Source organism: Gallus gallus, chromosome Z, assembly GCF_016699485.2.
Source record: "Gallus gallus isolate bGalGal1 chromosome Z, bGalGal1.mat.broiler.GRCg7b, whole genome shotgun sequence".
NCBI classification, from domain to species: domain Eukaryota; kingdom Metazoa; phylum Chordata; class Aves; order Galliformes; family Phasianidae; genus Gallus; species Gallus gallus.
This window is the reverse complement of record NC_052572.1, coordinates 60,236,383-60,257,791: the sequence shown is the minus strand read 5'-3', so window position 1 is coordinate 60,257,791 and position 21,409 is coordinate 60,236,383. Positions and strand designations below refer to the sequence as shown.

The following is a 21,409-nucleotide window of genomic DNA, read 5'->3' as shown; positions in this document are numbered from 1 at the left end:
AGTACGAACTATCACCAGCCTGTCAGTCCTCAGAATACCTTTCTCAGATGGATATTATCATCTCTGTTTTATAGACAGCTGGGATGAAAGCTGTGGGAAGATTGATGTGTAGGGCCAGCATACTTCCTAATTTGGGAAGCAAATTTAATGGCTCCTACATTTCAGGTTTGTGCTCCTTTTATTAAACCACATTATTACCAATCTCTTAGTCTCCATTGCCACTGGTACTTCATTTTCTAAATGGATTTTATTTTAGAATGGAAGCCAAAGACTGTACTACTAGTTCATTAACTCTCTTTGATAGTAGAGAATGGAAGAAGCTATGGGATTAAAGATTTAATGATTTAAATAAGGATCCTCCTCTTCCTGGAAACATCTTTCTTCAGATTGCTTCAGGTTGCCATACCGCTCTCAATTGACAATGAGCACACACAGTTTAGTTGCTTTGCTAACATGGCTTGGCTTATCTTGCAAGAAAGATTTGCAATAGCTAATATACTAAACATGGATTAGAAGAAAATAATGCAATACTTAATACTAAATGATATCTATCTTACTTCCCTGGAAATTTTTCCTTGCAGGGTACCAATGCAAACAAATACAAGGCAAAAATAAAATTAATAAAAATCCAGAATTGTACTTATAACTTTCTGCCAAAAAATGTGATTTCTGAGTGTTATACGTATGGATTTAGCTATCCAGTGCATGAAAAGATTTTTTTTCACTTTGTTTGCATACAAACCTAAATTATACTATAAACTACATCTTATCTGAAAAATGCAAAAATGTTTCATTAGGAATTTAAGAGTTAAGTCTTTTTTTTTTTTTTTTTTTTTTTTTTTTTGTTAAAAGTTGGAATCAGTGATCATGGCAATACTCAAAGAGAGTGTAGAGGATAGAAGGATAGAAGGCCTCACACAGTGGGTTTAGGAAAACTTTACAGGATGCTTTATCCTGTTCCAGTGAGTAATGATTGTCATGGCCAGCACTTCTGAGTGGATGATCAGAAGGGAATTTCAGAGGCCTGTATCTTTACTGCTGACTTTGTTGCTATCCACTGCCCATGTAAGGTAGGCAGCAGGGCAGAAAGAATCCCAGAAGAGGGCAGGGTGTGAGTTTGTTGTATCCTCTTCTCCTGAATGGTGGAGCCTCATGCCATGCCCTCCTATGGGATCACAGAAACACAGAATCTCAGAATTGTAGCGGTTGGAAGGGACATCCAGAGGTCATCCAGTCCACTGCCCCTGCAAAGCAGGCCCTCTACAGCAGGCCACACAGGGAGGCATCCAAGCGGGACTTGAATGTCTCCAGAGAAGGAGAATCCACGGCCTTCCTGGGCAGCCTTTTCCAGTTCATTAACAGACTGAATCAAATCCTGATATCAGCGACCTAACAAAAAAAGAGGAAAATGCAGTATCTCCTTGAAAGTGAAAGTCAGCAGAACTACCACCTTGGACTTCCAGAGGGCAGACTTTAACCTCTTTAGGACGATGGTTGAGAGGGTCCCTAGGGAGGTAGTTTTGGAGAGCGTGGGAGCCCAGGAAGGCTGGGAATACTTCAAGGAAGTAATTTTAAAGGTGTAGAAGCTGACCATCCCCAAGTCACAGAAGACAAGCCAATGGGCAAGGAGGCCGGACTGTCTGAACAGAGACCTTTGACTGGAACTCAAGAACAAAAGGAAAGTTTATGGTCTGTGGAAGAGTGGACAAGCTACTTATAATGATTACAGGTATGTAGTGAACCTGTGCAGGGAGAAAATTAGAAGAGCCAAAGCCCAGCTAGAACTGAACTTGGCCACTAACGTAAAGGACAACAATAAATAATTCTATAAATACATCAACAGCAAGAGGCGGGCTAGGGAGAATCTCCATCCCTTGCTGGATGCCGAGGGCAGCTTGGTGACCAAGGATCAGGATAAGGCTGAAGTACTTAATGCCATCTTTGCCTCAGTCTTTAATAGTAAGACTTGTTACTCCCTGGGAACACAGCCCCCTGTGCTAGTAGATAGGGAACACAATAGGCCCTGCGTGATCCACGATGAGATGGTTTTGGACCTGCTCTGAAAGCTGGATGCTCACAAGTCCATGGGGCCAGATGGATTACACCCTAGAGCGCTGAGGGAGTTGGCAGATGTGGTTGCCAAACCACTCTCCATCATCCTTCAGCAGTCCTGGCTAACTGGGAATGCCCCGGCAGACTGGAGACTAGCAAATGTGATGCTCATCTTCAAAAAGGACCAGAAAGATGATCCTGGTAGCTACAGACCTATCAGTCTCACCTCGGTGCTGCAGAAGGTTATGGAACAGATAATCTTGGGAGCCATCATGGACCAGTTAAAGGTGAACCAGGGGATCAGGCCCAGTCAGCATGGGTTTATGAATGGTAGATCCTGTTAGACAAACCTGATTTCATTCTGTGACAAGGTGACCTGCTTAGTGCATGAAGGTAAGGCTGTCAATGTGGTCTACCTGGACTTCAGTAAAGCCTTTGACACTGTCCCTCACAACATCCTCGTGGAGAAGCTGGCTGCCCACGGTTTGGATGGGTGTGCGCTCTGCTGGGTGAAACACTGTCTGGATGGCTTGGCCCAAAGAGTTGTGATCAGTGGAGTGAAATCCAGTTGACGGCTGGTCACAAGCGGTGTCCCCCAGGTCTCGGTACTGGGGCTGCTTCTATATAACATCTTTATTAATGATGTTGATGAGGGGATTGAGTGCACCCTCAGTAAGTTTTCAGATGACACCAAGTTGGGAGGGAATGTAGATCTGCCTGAGGGAGAAAGGCACTACAGTGGGGACTCGGATAGACTAGATCAATGGGCCAAGGTTAGCTGTATGAATTTCAATAGGTGCTGCATTTTGGGTCGGGTCCTGCATTTTGGTCACAGCAACCCCAGCAGCCCTGCAGGCTTGCAGACGAGTAGCTGGAAAGCTGCCTGATGGAAAGGGACCTTGGTGTACTGATGGAGGGACAGTTGGCTGCATATGAGCCAGCAGTGTGCGCAGGTGGCCAAGAAGGCCAATGGCATCCTGGCTTGTTTCAGGAATGGTGTGGTGAGCAGGACTAAGGAAGTCATCCTGTCCCTGTACTCGGCACTGGTGAGGCTTCATCTCAAGTACTGTGTTCAGTTTTGGGCACCTCAGTACAGAAAGGACCTGGAGATGCTGGAACAGGTCCAAGGAAGTGCAGCAAGGCTTGTGAAGGGCTTGGAGAATATGCCCTGTGAGGAGAGACTGAAGGAACAAGGCTGTTTAGTCTGGGGAAAAGGAGGCTGACAGGAGACCTTATTGCCTTCTTCCAATACCTGAAACATACTCATAGTGAGAGCAGGGTTAGTTTCTTCTCACTGGTGGCAGGTGACAGGGAAATGGCCTTAAGTTGTGCCAGGGTAAATTTAGGTTGGATATCAGGAAAAACTTCTTTACAGAAAGGGTTTTTAAGGACTGGAATAAGCTCCCCAGGGCGGTGGTTGGGTCACCACCCCGAATGTGTTTAAAAAGCCATTTGAATGTGGTGCTCAGGGACATGATTTAGCAGAGAGTTGTAAGAGTTAGGCTAGTATGGTTAGGTTGTGGTTGGACTCAATGATCCTTAAGGTTTTTTCTAATCTGAGCAATTCTATGATTCTATGATTCTGTTCTATGAAACCTTCCTTTCATCGCATTCCACAAATACTGGGAAAGGTATAGAGACTCCTGTTTATTTTCTTTCCAGAAAACTGTCAGTGCCTTCTAAAAGCATGAATACCAGATTACTGGGCTGCCATCGAAATATATCTGTATTGTATATCTGATATGACACAGATAATCCTAAACAGACATAAAGCATATCTGCTTTGAAGCCAGGAGTAATAAAAAAGCGTCAAAAACGAGGCAGAGACAGGGTGTGGAACACAAAGGCCTGAAGCCTGGCCTCTGTGCCGTGCATGCACCTGCTTTGCTTTTGACCCATCTCTTTTATTCTGCTGCTCCTCACCACAGGAAGATTTATTAAATAAAAGATGCTTTATTAAATGTTTTGTAGCATAAAGACTTAAATGTCCATCAGGTTGGTTGAACTATGGTTGTCACAACAGATGTGCCATGAATATTCATGTAACAGTGGAATCACAGAATGGCTTCAGTTGGAAGAGAGATCAGGCTGTCCAGAGCCCCGTTCAACCTTGCCTTGAACACCTCCAGGGATTGGGCATCCACAACTTCTCTGTGCAGCCTGAGTCAGGGCCTCATCATACTCACAGTTTAGAATTTCTTCCTGATATCAAATCTAAATCTCTCCTCTTTCAGTATAAAGCTATAATCCCTTGTCCTATGACAACACTCCCTTTGGAAGAGTCTCTCATCATCTTCTCTCTAATAGTGTGCACTGATATCTGCAAAACATAACATTCATATTTATAGCACATATTAATGTTTTCCCGACCATCCAGAAAGTATGCAAAAATATAATCTTGAAGGAGATTTTGCCAATTATCTTTGAATTAGTAGTAATTAATGACCACATAGATTATATAAAAATGTTTTCTATGAGTGAAATTCTTGTATAGGCTGAAGTATTACTTACAATTTTTTTTTTTTTACTAGCAATTTATCATCCTATTTATGCTCATAGTGGTTCTTTTTATAGCATTTTCCTTAAATACAGAAGTTGAAGTTTTGTACATGCAATGCTCACACATGAGATTAAGTCATAATCTTTAATTCCTTTTCTGTTCCTCTCAGCAACAGTAGATAGCATTTACTATCAATACTTCTTTTACTTTCCTTTTGGATTTCTTCCCAAATTAAGAAATTCGGTTTATCATCTATTTATTCTATTTCTGCAGTGAAGTCAATATATAACTAAATTGTGACACAAAGTGAATGCATTTTGTTGTCCTACTTCATATATGTAAGTATAATTTTCGTGGTGTGTTTGTACCTTTTAGTGGAGAAAAAGAAATACTTAACAAAAATTTATGCCTGTTAATGTGATACATGACGTTTAACCAAAGTCTTTGTCAAAGGCAGTTGCAAGTAATTGAGTGTATTCTCAGTGTCCATATGGAGATAGCTCAATGTGGAGTTACATAAGGACAAAGATGGAAGTTCGTCTGTATGTTAAAACTTCCCTTACTTGCTGACAGTGCTCAAAAACCAGCTGTGCCTCACTTACCTATGTTGAAGTATGTCTGTAGTTATATGTAAACAGAAAGTAATAAATCTTTCTGTCACCCAGAAAATCCTTATTGTATCTTAATACAATACAGAAACAATGCAAAAACCAGCTTAATTACAAAAAAAAAAAAAAAAAAAAGCAAGCAAACAAAAAAACTCTCAAAAATATATATAAACAAATAAAAACAAAACACTATCATCTCACAAGCACTTTTTAGGCTTGAAATACCAAAACTGTGCACGATGGTGAGGCAGAAGCTAGGTGTATGAAGAAAGCTAGAATTTCCCACTGAGATTACTTATTTCAACTGACTTGGCCAATTGTATGAGTCTCATTGTACTATATTAAAGTGTTTTCCAAGTGAACCTTACTGTGCTGGATTCAGGTGTGGAAAAATAAAAGTAGCCAGAATGTTACCATTCCAAGTCCTTGCCAGAATAGGATGGTGAACGTTACGCTATGGGCTTCTACATTAATTAGATTATATGAAATAGCACATCAGGCAGTGAGACTTCCCTCACTTTCCTTTGTAGCTGGCTTTTATGGACAAGTGTTTGACTTGTTTAGCATAAAACTGCTTTGAAATCCACCCTCCTGGCAAAGTTTCCCCTAACATAGAGGTGTCTCACTGGAGTTTCATTCCACTTCCCTCATGAGATTACTCCTCCCTCCCATCAGGCTTTTTATCACTTGCTATCAGCTCATCATTACTGCCAACTTCCAGAGCAAGACAACATGCAGCTATAAGCACCTTCATGTGTGGCAGTCTGAAGGGGCTCACTTTGGCGTACTGGCCTTGCTCTGCTCATGCCTGTGACTGCATGGACCAAGACTGGAGTTCTGTGAAAAACATGAAGGCTATTTCCAGCCACATGCTCTCTGCCTGAACTACTGTGCAGATCTGTTCCTCTGGCTGAGAGTTGGCAGCTTTCTGTATTTGCTTTACGTTGGACTTCACTGTGCAGCCAAGACAGCTCTGTCAAACACTTTGGGTGGTTTTGCAATGAGAAAACATGATACTGCCGAGCCAGCAGTTACTACCATACAAGGGTGCTGGAAAGAATAGACAGTGATCTGCAGCCCCCACACAAAGAGTGAGACCTCAAAAGGACATATATTCCATGCGAGGTAATGGGAAAATCTAAGCTAACAAAAAGAAAGAAAAAGCCAAAAAAATCCCAAACCCAAAACAGCAGTGAAGGGTCTTAGTGCTTTGAAAATATGTGAAAGTCCATCCTTCAGCAGATCATATCATTTTTTTCCTCTTAAGAAATGCTCTATATATAGCTGGTCACAGAACAGGACATATCCAAATTTTTGTGTAGCGCTACAAACATATTTAAGGTCACTTTTGGCGTTAATCCATTACAGAGAACTTCCAAGAGGGAAACTAATTTCTTCTTTTCCAAGTACAAGCAGAAACAACAATTTGATATCTCATGACTTGCACTCTCCATTTCTGACAATGGATAGAACTATGTCCTTGCAAAATTCAATAAATACAGTGAGGCATGAAAATGAACTGTTCTCTTCCTTTGTTTTTAAGTATATATATATCTAGATATATCCTTATAACATATCCTTTAATATTTCACTGGTATGCATTAACTTAGGCTTTTTATAGCAGAATCATGGAGAAATAGCTAAACACTACAAGGCCATTACTCTATGAAGTGTTCTTATCTCTCTCAGAAGTAGAGTGGTCCCTGCTTAGAGCTAGCTAGTGGAATTTACTTGTTCATTTCTTCCTGTTTAGTTTCTTTAAATTTCCCATTCTTTTCTTGTTTTGAGTGTGCTAATGCTTCTGTTTAGCAAGTCCAAACACATATATATGTATATTTTTATGCCAGTGGCTTTTCTATTAAAAACAAAAGTTATAACCTGCAACCAGAAAGTTTTGGAGTAACTAGATCTTAAAAACTCAAACCATCAGTCTAATACTGGATTCAAGTCATATCCAGGACTTGTTTTTGTTGTTGTTTTTAATTTTACTTTGAGTAACACTCCGTATGAATAAAAATCTTATTAACTCTTAAGGTATTCTTTTTTTCATTCTGAGCTTCCCATCCTTCCACATACTGGGGGCAAGGCAGAGAGGGAGTGGAAAATCAGCTTGTTACATGAAGGCAGAAAATGAATGATATCAGAGACAGAGCTAAATATATAATTATTCCTCCACCTACTTTGGTGCACCTACTTGTTAACTCTGGAAGGACATCTAGTCCTTGTCCTCTTTTTTTTTGCCCACGTTTCCTTTCTTTGATGAGCATTCCTACTCAAAGCAGTGTTAACTTCCTGCTTTATAAATAAGACTTGCCTTCTGCTGTTTTCCATACTGTGGAAAGGCTGTAAATATCTACAGTAATTTCCATTAAAATCTAGAGGAGTAGGGAGTGTAAGCTACTGACAGGATTCTATGAATATCCTTTTAATAGCAAGACCTACACAACAAGACTGTGACAGATCCAAAAGGCTTTTCCAGTAGTTAGAGAATGCTACAATATAAACACACCTTATTTCCATCAACCTTTTCCTAAAAACCAAATCAGCAGGAACATGGAAGGTAATTGTGTCAGTAATGCAAAACCCCTAGGTTCCCTCCAGGTCAGATTTTCTTTTCAAGTGTTATTGTCTTCTTGGCTATTGAAGAAGCACCAATCATGTACAGTTTTGCTCTTTTATGATGCTCCAGAGAAATGCTGCTAAATAGATCATCTGTCTTATTTCTTAGTCACATATCACACAGTAATAGGAAATAAAGAAACAATTATAAGTGTAAAAGATACTATGATACTGAAAAAAATCAGTTAAATGAAAAAGTTGTTGTCATGATGATAACTCCTAGCCTCTGCGTAACTCTTCATTTTGAAATTTTCCCTAATAGCAAGTAAAATTCAGTGATACACATAAAATTAGCTTCTCTTTTATGACTCTCTGCATCTGTCAATGCAGACTTTCAGCTCCTAATTTCCTTTAATTCTACTTGTTCTTCATTGATATGCATAAACAGAAAATAGTGCTTTAAAAAGAAGTTAAGTACTAAAATTAATACTGTAATGTGTTGCAGAACTCTTACTTTCTTGGGCTGTTTATGGGTGAGAGTGACCTGTGTGCAATGCTGCTAGCTCATATGTAGCTTACTGAGCTCCCACATTCTCTCTTGAGTATTGCTTTGCCATGGTATCTTGCTGCCTACTTTGATGTACATCCAGAGATTTGATTGTTCTAACACTGTTAGTCAGGGAATCTCACAACCAAGGGCCATAAGTGACAAAGGATTTTTTATCTGTCATTTTTTGCCTGTTGGAAAAAGAATTTAGAACTGTGGCAAGGCTTAGTCTCTGAGGTGTCAGCTGAAATGTAGGGTTCCTAATGTTTACCCTGAAGAGCAAATATGACTATAAATTTTTAAAGAATATTGTAAAGTTTAGGAGTAAAATCATGCCCTTTATTTTTTTAAGTCTCTATAGTCAATGCAGTTGAAAAATACATTAGAAATAACCATGTAGCTTTTGGTATTTCTTATTTTTTAGTGCAAGGCTCCTCAGTAGACAAATAATCTAAGTTTTTCAGTGATACATGACATGGCTGCTTTCTGCTACCTCCAAATAGCATAAAGCACAAGAAGAACCTGATATAAAGTGGACCTCATGGGCTACAATTCCTGACTTCTGATTCCTGTGCAGAAAAGAAGTAAAAAAAGGCAGAAGGAAATGAGCAGAGAAAGAAGGAAGAGATGGGGGAAAATATGCATCTGTTCTGCTTTGCCTTGTCCTTTCTTCACTGTTCTTAGCCTCTTGTGGTTGGTGTGATTTACTGAGTCTCACAGAGAACTCTAAAAAACTGTGGCCAGGACTGCAGAGGTGAATTTTAAGCTGATTCGGCATGCTTGCTGTCTTGTATTTGTTCTCCACACATCATGACTGTCCTATTGCTGTATTCTTGCTGTTTGACTCAATATTTATTTCTTCCTCAGCTCAGCTGAAAAACAAAAACAGGGCTTTCTTGGTATTTGTGGAATTACTACAATGGCAAAAAGTAACTGAATCTTATTCTAGCCCAGCTTGCACATCTGGCAAGCTTGGCAAAATATCTGTATTTTCAATCTTCATCTTCAAGTTGAACTTAGTGAACTGTCTTTTAAAGTTTGAATCTGTCATCTTATAATAAATAAACAAGAAAAAATACCGTTTGAAGGGCTGAAATAGGATGTAGAAATGATTGTCATGTGGGAGTAGCTGAAAGCGTGCTATGAGCTATGCAAAATATTTATAGTGAATCCTGAGTATCCAAGCAAATCTGCTTTTTAAAGATTTCCCAAAGTCTCTGAACCTTTTAGGTGAGCCTCAGCCAAGTTTAGACTAATTCCTAGCTGCGTGCAGTTTGCCAGAAAGAAATTTATGGCTTTGGCACCAGACAGAAACTGCAAGATTCAGCATGGTCTTGGCATAGCTGGCATTGCATAAAAAGAAACTTGGCAGTATGGATTAAGTTTCAGGTGTTATGCTAATATTAAGAAAATATAGTCATAATAATGAAAGCATAGTATTTTTATCATTATTACGAAATATGCTCATAGCATTTTAATCTCTGGAATTATACCTTTATACAAAAGAAAGCACTTGAAAACACCATATCTTAGTGCAAATCTGTAAATATATAGATCACTCTGTAAGTAATGCCTTATATTTATTTCCATGGAAACTGCAACAGATACAAAGAATACAATAAGATTATTTGATAGAGCAATACTCAGCTACAGAACACTATTTTAAAATATAGTCATTACTATTAGCTGATGTGTGTGGATGAGCTGATCAATATCGTATTCATTTTGTGGTATCACAGCTACGCGTGGCCATCCAGAATGTGACTTGCCTTATACACCACTGTTGCCACTGCTGAAACTCCCCACTCACTGCCTCACTGTACTCACATCTACTGTTTGATGAAGGGTTGATGAATGTTGGTGGGTGCTATTTTTCCTGCATGTAAGAATTCAGTGACACACCTTTGCCCCATATGCATTTCTGTGTCAGACACCATTCTGCCAAATTGCCCCTCTGCTGCCATCTGTCACACAGCAACAACATGTAATGGGATATCAGTGGTAAGGTTCAACTTCTACTGCCGTACCACCAACACCCACCTCTGGTGTCATGGGCCAACATCATAAAATAGGAAGCATTACTTCAGAGAAGCCCTTGTATAGTCCTAATGATAGTTGCCTGAATTATTCCTTTCCTTACTGCATTATTTTATATTGGTGTTTGAGTGCATTATGTATGTGGTGGTGGTTGGTTGGTTGGTTCAACAAGTGTTTCTCTAATGTTACTTGTCAAGATGGTGAGTTTTGCAATACTCACTAATTTTTGTTGTTTGATTTTTAAGTAAATTTTTAGAACTTCATTTAAAACTGGGATAAATCCATATCTACAAAGCAAAACAGAAAGCAAATACCTCATGAAGCAAAGTGCTGGTAGTCAGTGGATGTTCCCAGTAGAAACTGTGATAAAAAAGAGAAAAGTGTAAATGATAAGTATGATAATAACTTCATGAAAACTGCTGCTAAATGGCAGTTAAACAGTCAAAACTTTGATGATACACAGCAGGTCCAAAGGTGACTTAATAAATGTAATCACCACTTGGCAGGGTTGCATTACTAAGGACAGAGCTTTTACAACAGTGACTTTGAATGCCAAGAAGAAGGGTTAGATTTAAACAGAAGGATCTGATTTACATTTCAAAGGTTAATATTTCTGGAGAGCTATGAGTGGGAGATGTTATGTGATGGCTTAGGATATAGTAGCATGTGACTAAGATAATACTTCTGTCATCATGACACCAATAAAAGATCTTCAAGCTGTTCTCAAAGAAAACGTGGATGATAAAGATAAAAAGAAAAAAGAAAAAGTAAGCCCACATATTTAAAGTCTGCTTTTTAATACCTGGACATGCACAAAAAACGGTGCTCATGGGATTCATCACTATTATGCTTGAAAACCAAGCAACTTGGAGAGGTGAATATAGAATTATGTATGTTTTACATGGGTCACTTGGTAAACATTAATGATTGTGCATAAGCATATTCAATTCCATGACCAGTTTTCTTCCAAAGCAGATTAGGAGCAGATTAGGAAAGACAACAACATCAAATATATATCAGACATTGTACAATAGCCCTGATAATGATTTCCTGAAAGTGATTCCCTCAACATTGTGAGTCATTTCTCGATATGTAAATGCTAACTTCTTGAACATGACAAAACATGCAAATTATCAGGATTTATCATTTTCCCAAATGCATTTTCCCAGCTATTTCCCTAAATGCAGTAGGCACTTGTTACATAAATTAGTACTAATCCAAAGCAGGCTTTCACTGGCCAGTGATAGAAAACTACATCAGAAAGCAGCAGTCCACAGCATGAGAACTTCCAGTAAATTAATGAAATCCCACAGAAATTCACAAGAAGTCAGCAGGGGCATTCAGATGCCAAAGCACCAGGCAAAGAGTTTGCCACCCAGAGTGGCCACTGACAGCCGCCCAGGAATCACAAGCAGCAGAGAAGGGTAGCCTGCACACTGGGACTGTTTGCCAATAGTAAAACTGGCATAGTCCAGACAGAGAATAAGATTAAATCTGACCCTGATAAGATTAATAAAGATAGAGTTAAATTAACCAAAGCACAGACCATTGTGCATAAATTCCTCTGTGGTGACTGCAGGGAGCTGATCTCAAGAGTTCATCAGAATAAAGATAACTCCTCAGTTGAAAGAGACATCTGTTTGTCTGATTGCTTGTTATTTTACCACCTGGCACCAATAAATGTGTAACTTTAAAAACAATAATGATGTTGTAGTTGTGGTGATCTAAGGCTACATAGTAAGAAAGAATGATCCAGTTCTGGATGCAGAGGTCATTCTGTGATACAACACAAGCTACCTACTACCTTTCCTTACAAGCCCTGATTTCTCCAAATGTTCTCTTTCGGAAAGTCAACTTTTAGCAGTTAATAAGTAAGAAGTAAACTCTACATCGTAGAGCACAGAGAATTTTGTTAATGCTGATAAATGCTTTGAAATAGGTTGAGGAACTGTGGTTGTTCAAATGACATTTATTTTCCAGAAGTCCTGCACAGATGCTTTAGTTTTATAAATAGAAATGCCATTCCTCTAAAATAGATCACATTATCTGATTATGCTTCTCCTTGGGAAAGGAGAAGTTCTTCAATTCCAGGACAGGGTATCTCAGCCATGAACGAAAATATACATATGTGAGAAGTGTGATATATGCTCATTAATAATAATAATAATAATAATAATAATAATAATAATAATAATAATAATTTAGTTCCTTGATGTGTTTGTTTTCATTAAATCAGTAGAAAGTCCTTTATCTTACAAGACAATTTAAAATTATGAGAAACAGCAAGCATCTTGGTTTTCTCTCAGTGCGTAAGAAGGAGATTAGGAGGAGGTTTCTTGGTGGCCTAAATCTGTTGTATCCTTTCTCCTTATTATTAGCAGAATTATCTCAATTTCCAAATTTAGATATGCTGCAGTGGAAGTTCAGTTACTTGGAATGTGCAGAATTGGAGGGCAAAGAGGGAAAAAGAGAAGATATGGGCATGTAATATGCAGTGAAGACATTCAATGGATCAGTCTGCCAGGTCTGCATGTGATCTCATGGAGATGTAAAATTTATTCGGTCTCTTTATTTACAGCTGTCAGAGTTTGTCCTTAATTTAATAGCTTCCTGCCACTATTGCTCCACAGAGTAGATAAATCAAGCTGTTGTATTTGAGAATTCCCCTCACACATATACAGACACAAAACTCTACCAGAGTAACCTTCATTCTTTTCCTGTGGACAAGTTAAAAAGGCAGTAACTAGAGCCTGAAGAAATTACCATTCAGTATCACTGCTGACTGTTGGAAATAATCAACTGTACAACTCTGGACCATGTCGAAACTGAGGATAGAAGGACAGATAGAGTAACACTACCTACACAGGCCATGCAGTAAATTCTGACTGGTGAAGTATCTAGATTAGCCTAGAGCAGCATCAAGGCCATTTCCATCTCACTGGCTGAAATGGTACCCATGGACTCTTTCTCATGTAAGATATCCTTCAAACAGTTGTGTTTTTTTAGACTTTTTTTTCCCAATTTTTGCCCCTTAACAGTACAAGAAAGCAGATATAACAGTCAAACAGAGATAAACAGACTAGTTTGCTGAGATTAAATAACAAAAGCTGAGTTGTCTTGCATATGCATACACTGCATAAGCAGCAACCTTTAGTGACAGTATCTTACGTTTTTCAGTCTTAACTATTTGAAGAGAATTGCAAGTTTCCTGGCTGCATTTCCATCGTTACAGCAGCCTAATTGTCTACCTGAAGTAGTTCTAACCTTTCTCCAGGGGAAACACATTAGTAACACTTCTCCCTCTATCTTTTGCTGTGACTTGAGCAACAGTATTAATACCACTGTCATAACATAGCCATTATTTGCATGGGATTAAACGTTTTCTAAGCAGCCCTGGGGGTCCAGCATACAAAAGTTATGTAGCATTACAGTTGTAGCCTCCAGAATCCTACTTTCTTTCTCTTAATTTTTCAGCATTCTCCCAGAATCTCAGGGTAGTAATCACCAGTCATGTCACCCTGAGACCAGTTTCTTCTGACCTCCCTGCACACATCTGCACAATGATTCTGAATTTGCATGCAATAGCAGAAAGTAGAGGTAGTAGACAAGTACTTTTTCTGTTTCTTTTTTCTTTTTCTTTTCTTTTCTTTCTTCTTCTTCTTTTTTTTTTTTTTTTTTTAATGGAAGCCATGGGATGAAATCTTAAGAACACAAAATTAGTGTTTACATTATTACCAAAGGTGTAATTATCTGTGCTCCTAATATCTATAGTCCATGTACAGGCAAATCTTTATTTTTGGTACCTTTCGAGTATTCAGCTTTCTTCTCTGACCATCCTGTAGGTCTGGTGGGTTTGTGAAGAGAATTTGACTATTCTTTATTATTCTTTGTCTTTCATACTTGGTCCAACTAGTAAAGACACTGTTCATATATCTCTGAAAAAGCAAGTTGGTGGCAACTTGGCCAAGGCCATTCATGGTAGACACAATGAAACATATATTACAGTGTCAAGAGCCTTATTTTCATAATGCTTTAAGACTATTTCTACAGTATTAAAGAATGAAGTGAAAAAGAACAAAGAACATAAAAAATGTAATGAAGGACAATTCATTTCTCAAATGAGTGCTTTTTTAGAAAACCATTGAGACGTATTATAAGAGTTGTGGTTGCACTGACGTTCAGGTTGTCTGCATACTTCCTGTGCTCTTGCAAAGTAAACAGTCTGTTAGCTGCTGGTGCTGAAATAAGGACTGATCAGTATGGCTTGATGCATAACATCTTTGTGTTTATGACTGTTGGTACTCAGTATTGTTTGTCAGAACCATTTGTCTGATTTTCATTTGCCAACATTCATTTCCAGTGGTTTCTGGTAGTGACATAGAATAGTGAGAATAGGATCGTAAGCTCCTTAAATACTTCAGAATCACAATGGCATGCAGAACTTCATCTCTACAAATCCTAGATTCTTAACTCTGTAGAACTGTATAGGAAAATGGGTTGAAGAAGGATCCATCCTTTTTCCACCTAAGCAAGTAATGGTCCACCCAACAGTGCAGATCCTATGTGATACATGTAACCTACTTAGGAGTGTTGGTTTTCTTAGAATGGTTTCATAAGCTTCTGCTTGTCAGGCAGTGCTGTAATAATCTGCTGGGTAGAGAAGTGAAATTCACAAATTTTTGCTTCTGTTACCTACCTCAGTCTGTGAATTCTCCTGTCCTTAGACCAGTCAAACAACCCCCAAATTTGATCACTGTGGAAGGACACAGAGTAGCCTCATCACTGCTCCACATTAACATGTGGGAGTTCCCTGAACACTACATGCCAAAATTCCTTCCCAGCCTACAATACTAGCAAGGGGAGACCTCACAAGATCATAGGGTCCTTAGTCCCTATTAGTTTTCCTTGCAGCTTGCTACTGAGTTTGGCCTGACAAGGTTGTGTCTGTATCTTAACTGGAAAATGTGTATCATGGTAACTGACAAATTACTGTATGATTGATGCCCACTCCCCTGTTTTAGGAATGCATTACTATGAAACAAGAGAAGGCTAATAAAACAGCTTGAACTCTATGGATCACATCTCATTAGCCTATCTCTAAATCTAGATTAATGAAAGGAGGGCTGCAGCTGGAGTGAAAGGAGGGGTGCCAGCTGTGAGACAGTGCATCCAGGCACTGCTGGCTCTTGCTGCCAGGAGAAGGCCTGAGTCCTGGCAGCAGCGAGACCAGGCAAGGGTGTTTTAGCTGTCAAAATGCTTCTTGTGGTGCTGGTATAGCAACTGTTCCTCAGAAATAGCATTGCCTGAAATGCACTGAGATTTAAATCAGGGAACTGAAGTTAAAGAGGTAATTGTGGTGCTCTGTTCTGTGTTTGTTTGCTTTGGTAGAATGTGTCTACACTCAGGCCTGCACAGGAACACAACATAGCATCAGCCTTTCTCAAAGGAACCTGGTGTCCCTCTGGTTCTGGGAGACAGCTGTGCAGAGCTTGCAATTGGTTTCTTTGAAAAAATACATAACCACTTAAAATGTATGTGTGATTTTTGTGGCTATGTCCTTAGAGACAGGAGTGCCAGAAACTGTTCTGAATTCCGGAGCTGAGTGTCACCACTGCTATCCATTCTTCTTAGAACCCTTATCCTCTACACATCCATTAAACTTAAATTAGAAGAAATTCACTTGCTGGTCCCATTATGTTTGACCTACATGAGAGTCCTTGGATTTGTTTAGAGAAGGAAAGGACATTTCAGTCCCTTTTTAGTGTCTCTTAAGCGCAGTATGTGTTTGCATCAGTTTTTTGGAATGTATTTACATGAATCACTAAGAAAATTTCTTTGTAAGCCTCCCAGTGAAGTGCTTGAATCTTCATGACAAAAAAAAAAAAAAAACAAAAAACAAAAAAAACCAGAAACCTATCTGGAAAAGTGAATACCTGTTGGTTTTTTTTTTCTTCAATAATTGTTTTTGTTTTTAGCACTTTTGTTTTTCTGTTTTCTGTTTTGAAAGAAAAAAAAATTGCACAGAACTGTGTAGTTGTCTGGATTTATAGCAGCTGTATGAAGGCATTTCCAGAGTTTCACTAGCTGAGACTGAAATCCCACCAAATTCCATTTGCTTCTATTAGCTTCGGACTAAACTGTTGTTATACACTGTTTTGTTATGTAGTGTTGGCATTGGAAATTATGAATTTGTGGATGAAGCATTGTTTATGTTGCCTGCTTTATAGGAATGGCAACAAACACACTCTCTCAACATACATTTGAAGTTCTTTCTACTGAAAGTTCCCAAAAATAATTAGATAAAACTCCTTACTATTTATAATCTCAGCTATTACTGTCATGCCAATGGGCTCCTTTCCAGTAAATTGTTCTGTTTAGTACAATTGGTTATTAAGATCTAGAGGACAGGATGAAATATAAAAAGCAATGCAAACATAACTGACCTGCAGTTATCAAGAAGATTCCTGAGGTCTTCTTTATACACACTTCTGGTTAACTCCTTCTATATTAAGTATTGATTTGGGTGATTCCTTAATTTGAATGGATAATTTTCACTCACTATCAGTGCAATTTAATAATTAGAGAAGGAGAAAGTCAGACTGGATATTCAGAAATTCAATCACTGGATTTCTCTGCAAACAGAAGACGTGGTTATAATACTCTTCTTGGCTAAGCCTAAAGGTCAAAATTAGCAATTTTTAAAGAACTGTAGAGACACACAGTACAGCCTTTATAGTAATCACAAATGAAAGACAGTGTTAGATTAGTGGGTACCATAGAGAATATAATTTATACACTTGGTGTCTGTAACAGCAGAAATGCAGATTGAAGCTGGGGCAAGAATGTAAGAATTAGCAAGGTCAGTAATAAAACAAAAATTGTAGCTAGGGACCAACAGCCAAAGCCTATTGCAAAGGCAACCTGTAACCACATTTTCACTGTTATGACAACTGTAAAACTGTTTTCGTTGTTGTGAACTTGGATTTGCTGGGAACTAAGTGGGTTCAAACAAATAATCATTTTCAATGACTCTTTTGGGTTGGGTTTGTTTTTTGCTTGTTTGTTTGTTTTTGTGGGAAGGATAGCATTTAACCAGAGGCCTCTGGATGTGAACTTACATTTTAGTCCAGGTCTCTGATTGCCAGTGACATCTTATTATGCAGAGAAACTAGCTGCAGCCCTGCAAGACATGGGCAGCCGGTGTACTGGAAGGCATCTGTTGCAGCATATTGGACCTTGCTGTAACTGCTCAAAATCTGATCTAAGCTTCCTTCTTTTCACATATGGATGTTCTTTTTCTCTCCCTATGTTCCAGGGTCTTTATGTCTTCGTTGTCTATTTCATCCTTCACAATCAACTTTGTTGCCCTGTGAAAGCAAGTTACACTGTAGACATGAACGGACATAGTACTCCAGGATCTGCTTTCTTCACTCACGGCAGTGGTTTGCCAGCTGCAGGTGGAGAGATCAGCAAGTCTACTCAGAACCTCATCAGCGCTATGGAAGAGGTAACAGTGCTGTATAGCCATTGCATTGTGTGTTAAAAATGTATTAAAAGTGGTAGTGCTGAAGTGAAGTGAATGAGATGATGATTATCATAGTTCCTCTTCTTTTTTTTTCTTTTTTTCTTTTTTTTTTTTTCCTGGGTGTGTATGGGAGAAAAGTTTCCTTTTACTGTAAAAAAATATTATCCTTGGCCATGAGGATATTCTTGGAACATACAATTCGCTGGCATCATCCCATCTGGAGAATTTCTCTTTCTACTTGTGTGTTTAATTTGCTACACAGGTTGGTTAAAGTGCTGTCTGAAGTAGGACACAAGGAATGAAAATATCAGGATTATTCTTTCTACTAGCTGTGGGTCTTTAGATGAGTTCTAAGTTTTGAAGTCATGCTCTGTTAATTTTGAGGGAAATGATTTTCAGTCTCTTCATTTCTGGAACTGGAGTGCTGCTTGTATCTATTTCTTAACATCTGTAGTAAACCAACATGACTGCTGCTGCTACGTATGTTTGCTGAGTGTTGATGAAGATGAAAAATTTCCAGCTGATTTAATGGAATTGAAATACTTCAAAGAATCATGTCAGCTCTAGTAATACTTTTTGTGCAAACCAAGCTGCTCAACTGGTGTCTGTTTTGTCCATTTCTCTGCCTGCTCAACTGTAGACCGGTCAGAGTGCTAAAGGTCCTCAGCTGCCTCTTGGCAGACTGCTAAGTTGATTGGGCTTCTCAGAATGTCTCTTACGGTGGTGTTTGACTCTCCAGAATAGTGGACAGCATAGCTTCTCAGCTGCATGTAGCAATCTTTTATATTCTTGTCTCTCAGACAATGAGTGAGCAATATGCCAAGAAAATGTATTTTAATTGTCATAAAACATATGAATTTAGAGCTTAGAGCTTTGGCTTCGCACCACAGTTATGGAGGAGATAGATTTTAAAAAATTAAAAAATTTTAAAAATTTTAAAATTAAAAAGCAGCACCTTTTTGTAATGAACTGAAATTGTGACTCTGTGACTCTGTGTGTGTGTGTGTGTGTGTGTGTGTGTGTGGCTTCACTTTAAAATGAAGTGGCGGATGAAATATAGCAAAGTTGATATCAAAGCTGTAGGGCTGCACACCAACACCTTCGAAGACTGATAAATGACATTAAAAGATGGTATTGGTAGATCCTGGAAAGCAATAAGTTGACAACAGCAAATCATCAAATGCAAAGTAGTGCTGATTTGTGGCTGTAGAAGGAAGAGGCAGGCTGCAGTGAAGGAAGAAGCAGTTGTGAGAGGAGAGGCACTGAGCATATTTTGGCTGGAACTGTTCAGTGCTTTTACTTAAAAGTTCTCCATACCAGGGGCCAATATTCAGCAATAGCAATATGTTTTTAACATTTTGAGACATGTAAGGCAGGTTGTAGTAAGCACAAGGTAAATGACTTGTTTTGAGTACATACATTTATGTATGTATGTGTGCATTTAAATTAAGCTACTTAGTTCAATGCAGAAGTGACTGAATAGCTGGCTTTAAATCTGATCTTGAATTCAGCTCTGGTTATAGATTCCAGTCTGTTATCCCAAGATAGCAGTCATGTAAATTATTTTTACAGTGTAGATTTTATGATTACTGCATTTCAGTTTCTTTTTAAACTTTACAGGTGCCAGCAGACTGGGAGAGAGCATCTTTGCAGCCTGCTAGTCAAGCTAGTTCTGCCTTTAAGCAGAGTCCGCAAAATGGCAATGTTTTCCACCCTTCTGGAGGATTTAGTAACAGCTCCCTGGTTGCTGATGAGGAATCACAGGAGTTTGATGACCTAATATTTGCATTAAAGACTGGTGAGTGATTCCTCTTCTTGTTCCTCAGACTGTTACATTGTTCTTCACTCTAATGGTGTTACCATTTTATGAGATCCAATTACTGTTAATTTAATCTGATTACCATTGAAAATACGAGCTGGAATTGTTTTGGCTTGGTCTCTTATTTTATGAGTTAAAAATATTTTGTGGACTATCTAAAATAACAGAGAAGGACTCTGCAAAAAATAGGTTTTAAGTAATGATAATTCACAGAAATGCAGAATGTAGCAGCAGGTTGAAGTCTCTGACATTTTTTCACAAGTTCATAAAAAGCTAACTTGCTGCATTTAGACATTGGCCATCTTGTTTCCTGTTCCTTTCTTTTTTGAGTTGATGTATATAGAGTATACGTATTGCCTGTCTTTATTTTACATATATACATTTGTAAGAAAAAGCATAAATTCATAAATAACATGTAAGCATAAGGAAAAATTTCTATTTCACAATGTCAGAAATACATTTGGGTCTGAAACTTGTGTACACTCGAGAAAATAAGCTAGATAGATTTCTGCCTAAACACAACAGCCAACTGATGAGCTCACCACGTTGTTGGATAACAAAGCTTTGGGGAGGGCACTCTACATGTCTACGCTCAAACCACACCTGTGAAACAAATCATTTGTAGTCAAAGTCTTGTGAATGTTCTCATAGTCTTTAAAATTCCTACCTTTACTCTCACTGTAGTATTGCTTTTCTATTGTCTCACCCACTTCACCCATGAAACCTTAGTTCGTTCAAATGATGACATAAATAGGCAGCCAGGCATGGCCTTCAGTGGAAGAAATGAAGCAAAACCTGATTCAGAGATAAGTAAACATGAGAACTTCTGATAAGAAGACCAGAAAGGCAAAGGAGGCCCACGTGGTAAAATCTAGCAGATGTTAACCCAAGCCCACCCCCTGTAGACATGGGTGAAATATGTGAGCTAGCTTGTTGAAGTTGTCCTCAGGATCACTCAAGCAACCTCCTGTTATGTTCCTGAGGGCCTCACCAAACTTGTGGGTCTCCAGGAGTCCTGTAGAAGACAACTGGCTGAATTATCAGGTTAAGTTCTCTGACACTTTACCAATAATTCCCCTCAGTGACCCCAGTGAGAATGTTTGAAGTGGGTGGAATACTGGGAATGCTAATGAAGGGACAGTTCAGCTTATTTATAACACTTGATCTCTTAATTCAGCTACCACTGCAGAAAACACTTCTGATTATGAAGATAACTGGATGATTTAAAACTTACTAGTGCTATGTAATGATTTTTTTAAATAAAGATTGTCACAGATTTTACCTTTTGATTTTCCTGGAAACTATGCAGACTACAAATTCTTTGTTGTGCACTTAAAGATTTTGGGCAAGGCTTTCAAATGTGGATGCATAAGCTTAGAACTGCAAAACCTTTTTGAAATGTCTAACTTTCATTTTTTTTACTCCTTTCAGAATATTTTGAAGGAAACTAGATTATTCATAGGATATTAATGCCATAGGAAACCATTTAAATTTAACATCCCCACTGTTGCATATGGTGTTCACTGCTTGAGGAGATCAGTTGACATCAGCTGGCCTATTCACTGGGGTAAATGCCTGAATTTTACCTCTAACAAGCAGAAATGGAGAACTTCATTATATGTCCTTCCCTAAAATTGTCAATCTGTAACCAACCACTGTGGAAAACTGAACATTAAATCACGAATAGCAATCTAGGCAGCAACAGCATTGGTTGATTTTTTTGTATAAATCTTCAAGTTCCATCCTTACTTATTTACTGTCC

General features: G+C 38.6%; 1 protein-coding gene across 3 annotated transcripts in view; it reads left to right on the top strand.

Moving 5' to 3' along the window:
* The window catches only part of ADGRV1 (adhesion G protein-coupled receptor V1), a 260,638-nt gene that overhangs the window by 233,297 nt on the left and 5,932 nt on the right, over positions 1-21,409 (top strand). For all 3 annotated transcript variants that reach the window (XM_040655976.2, XM_015280551.4, XM_040655978.2), the window contains 2 exons: positions 17,619-17,810; positions 19,449-19,626. In XM_040655976.2, the coding sequence (XP_040511910.1) occupies positions 17,619-17,810; positions 19,449-19,626 (370 nt within the window). The remainder of the gene's footprint in view (positions 1-17,618; positions 17,811-19,448; positions 19,627-21,409) is intronic.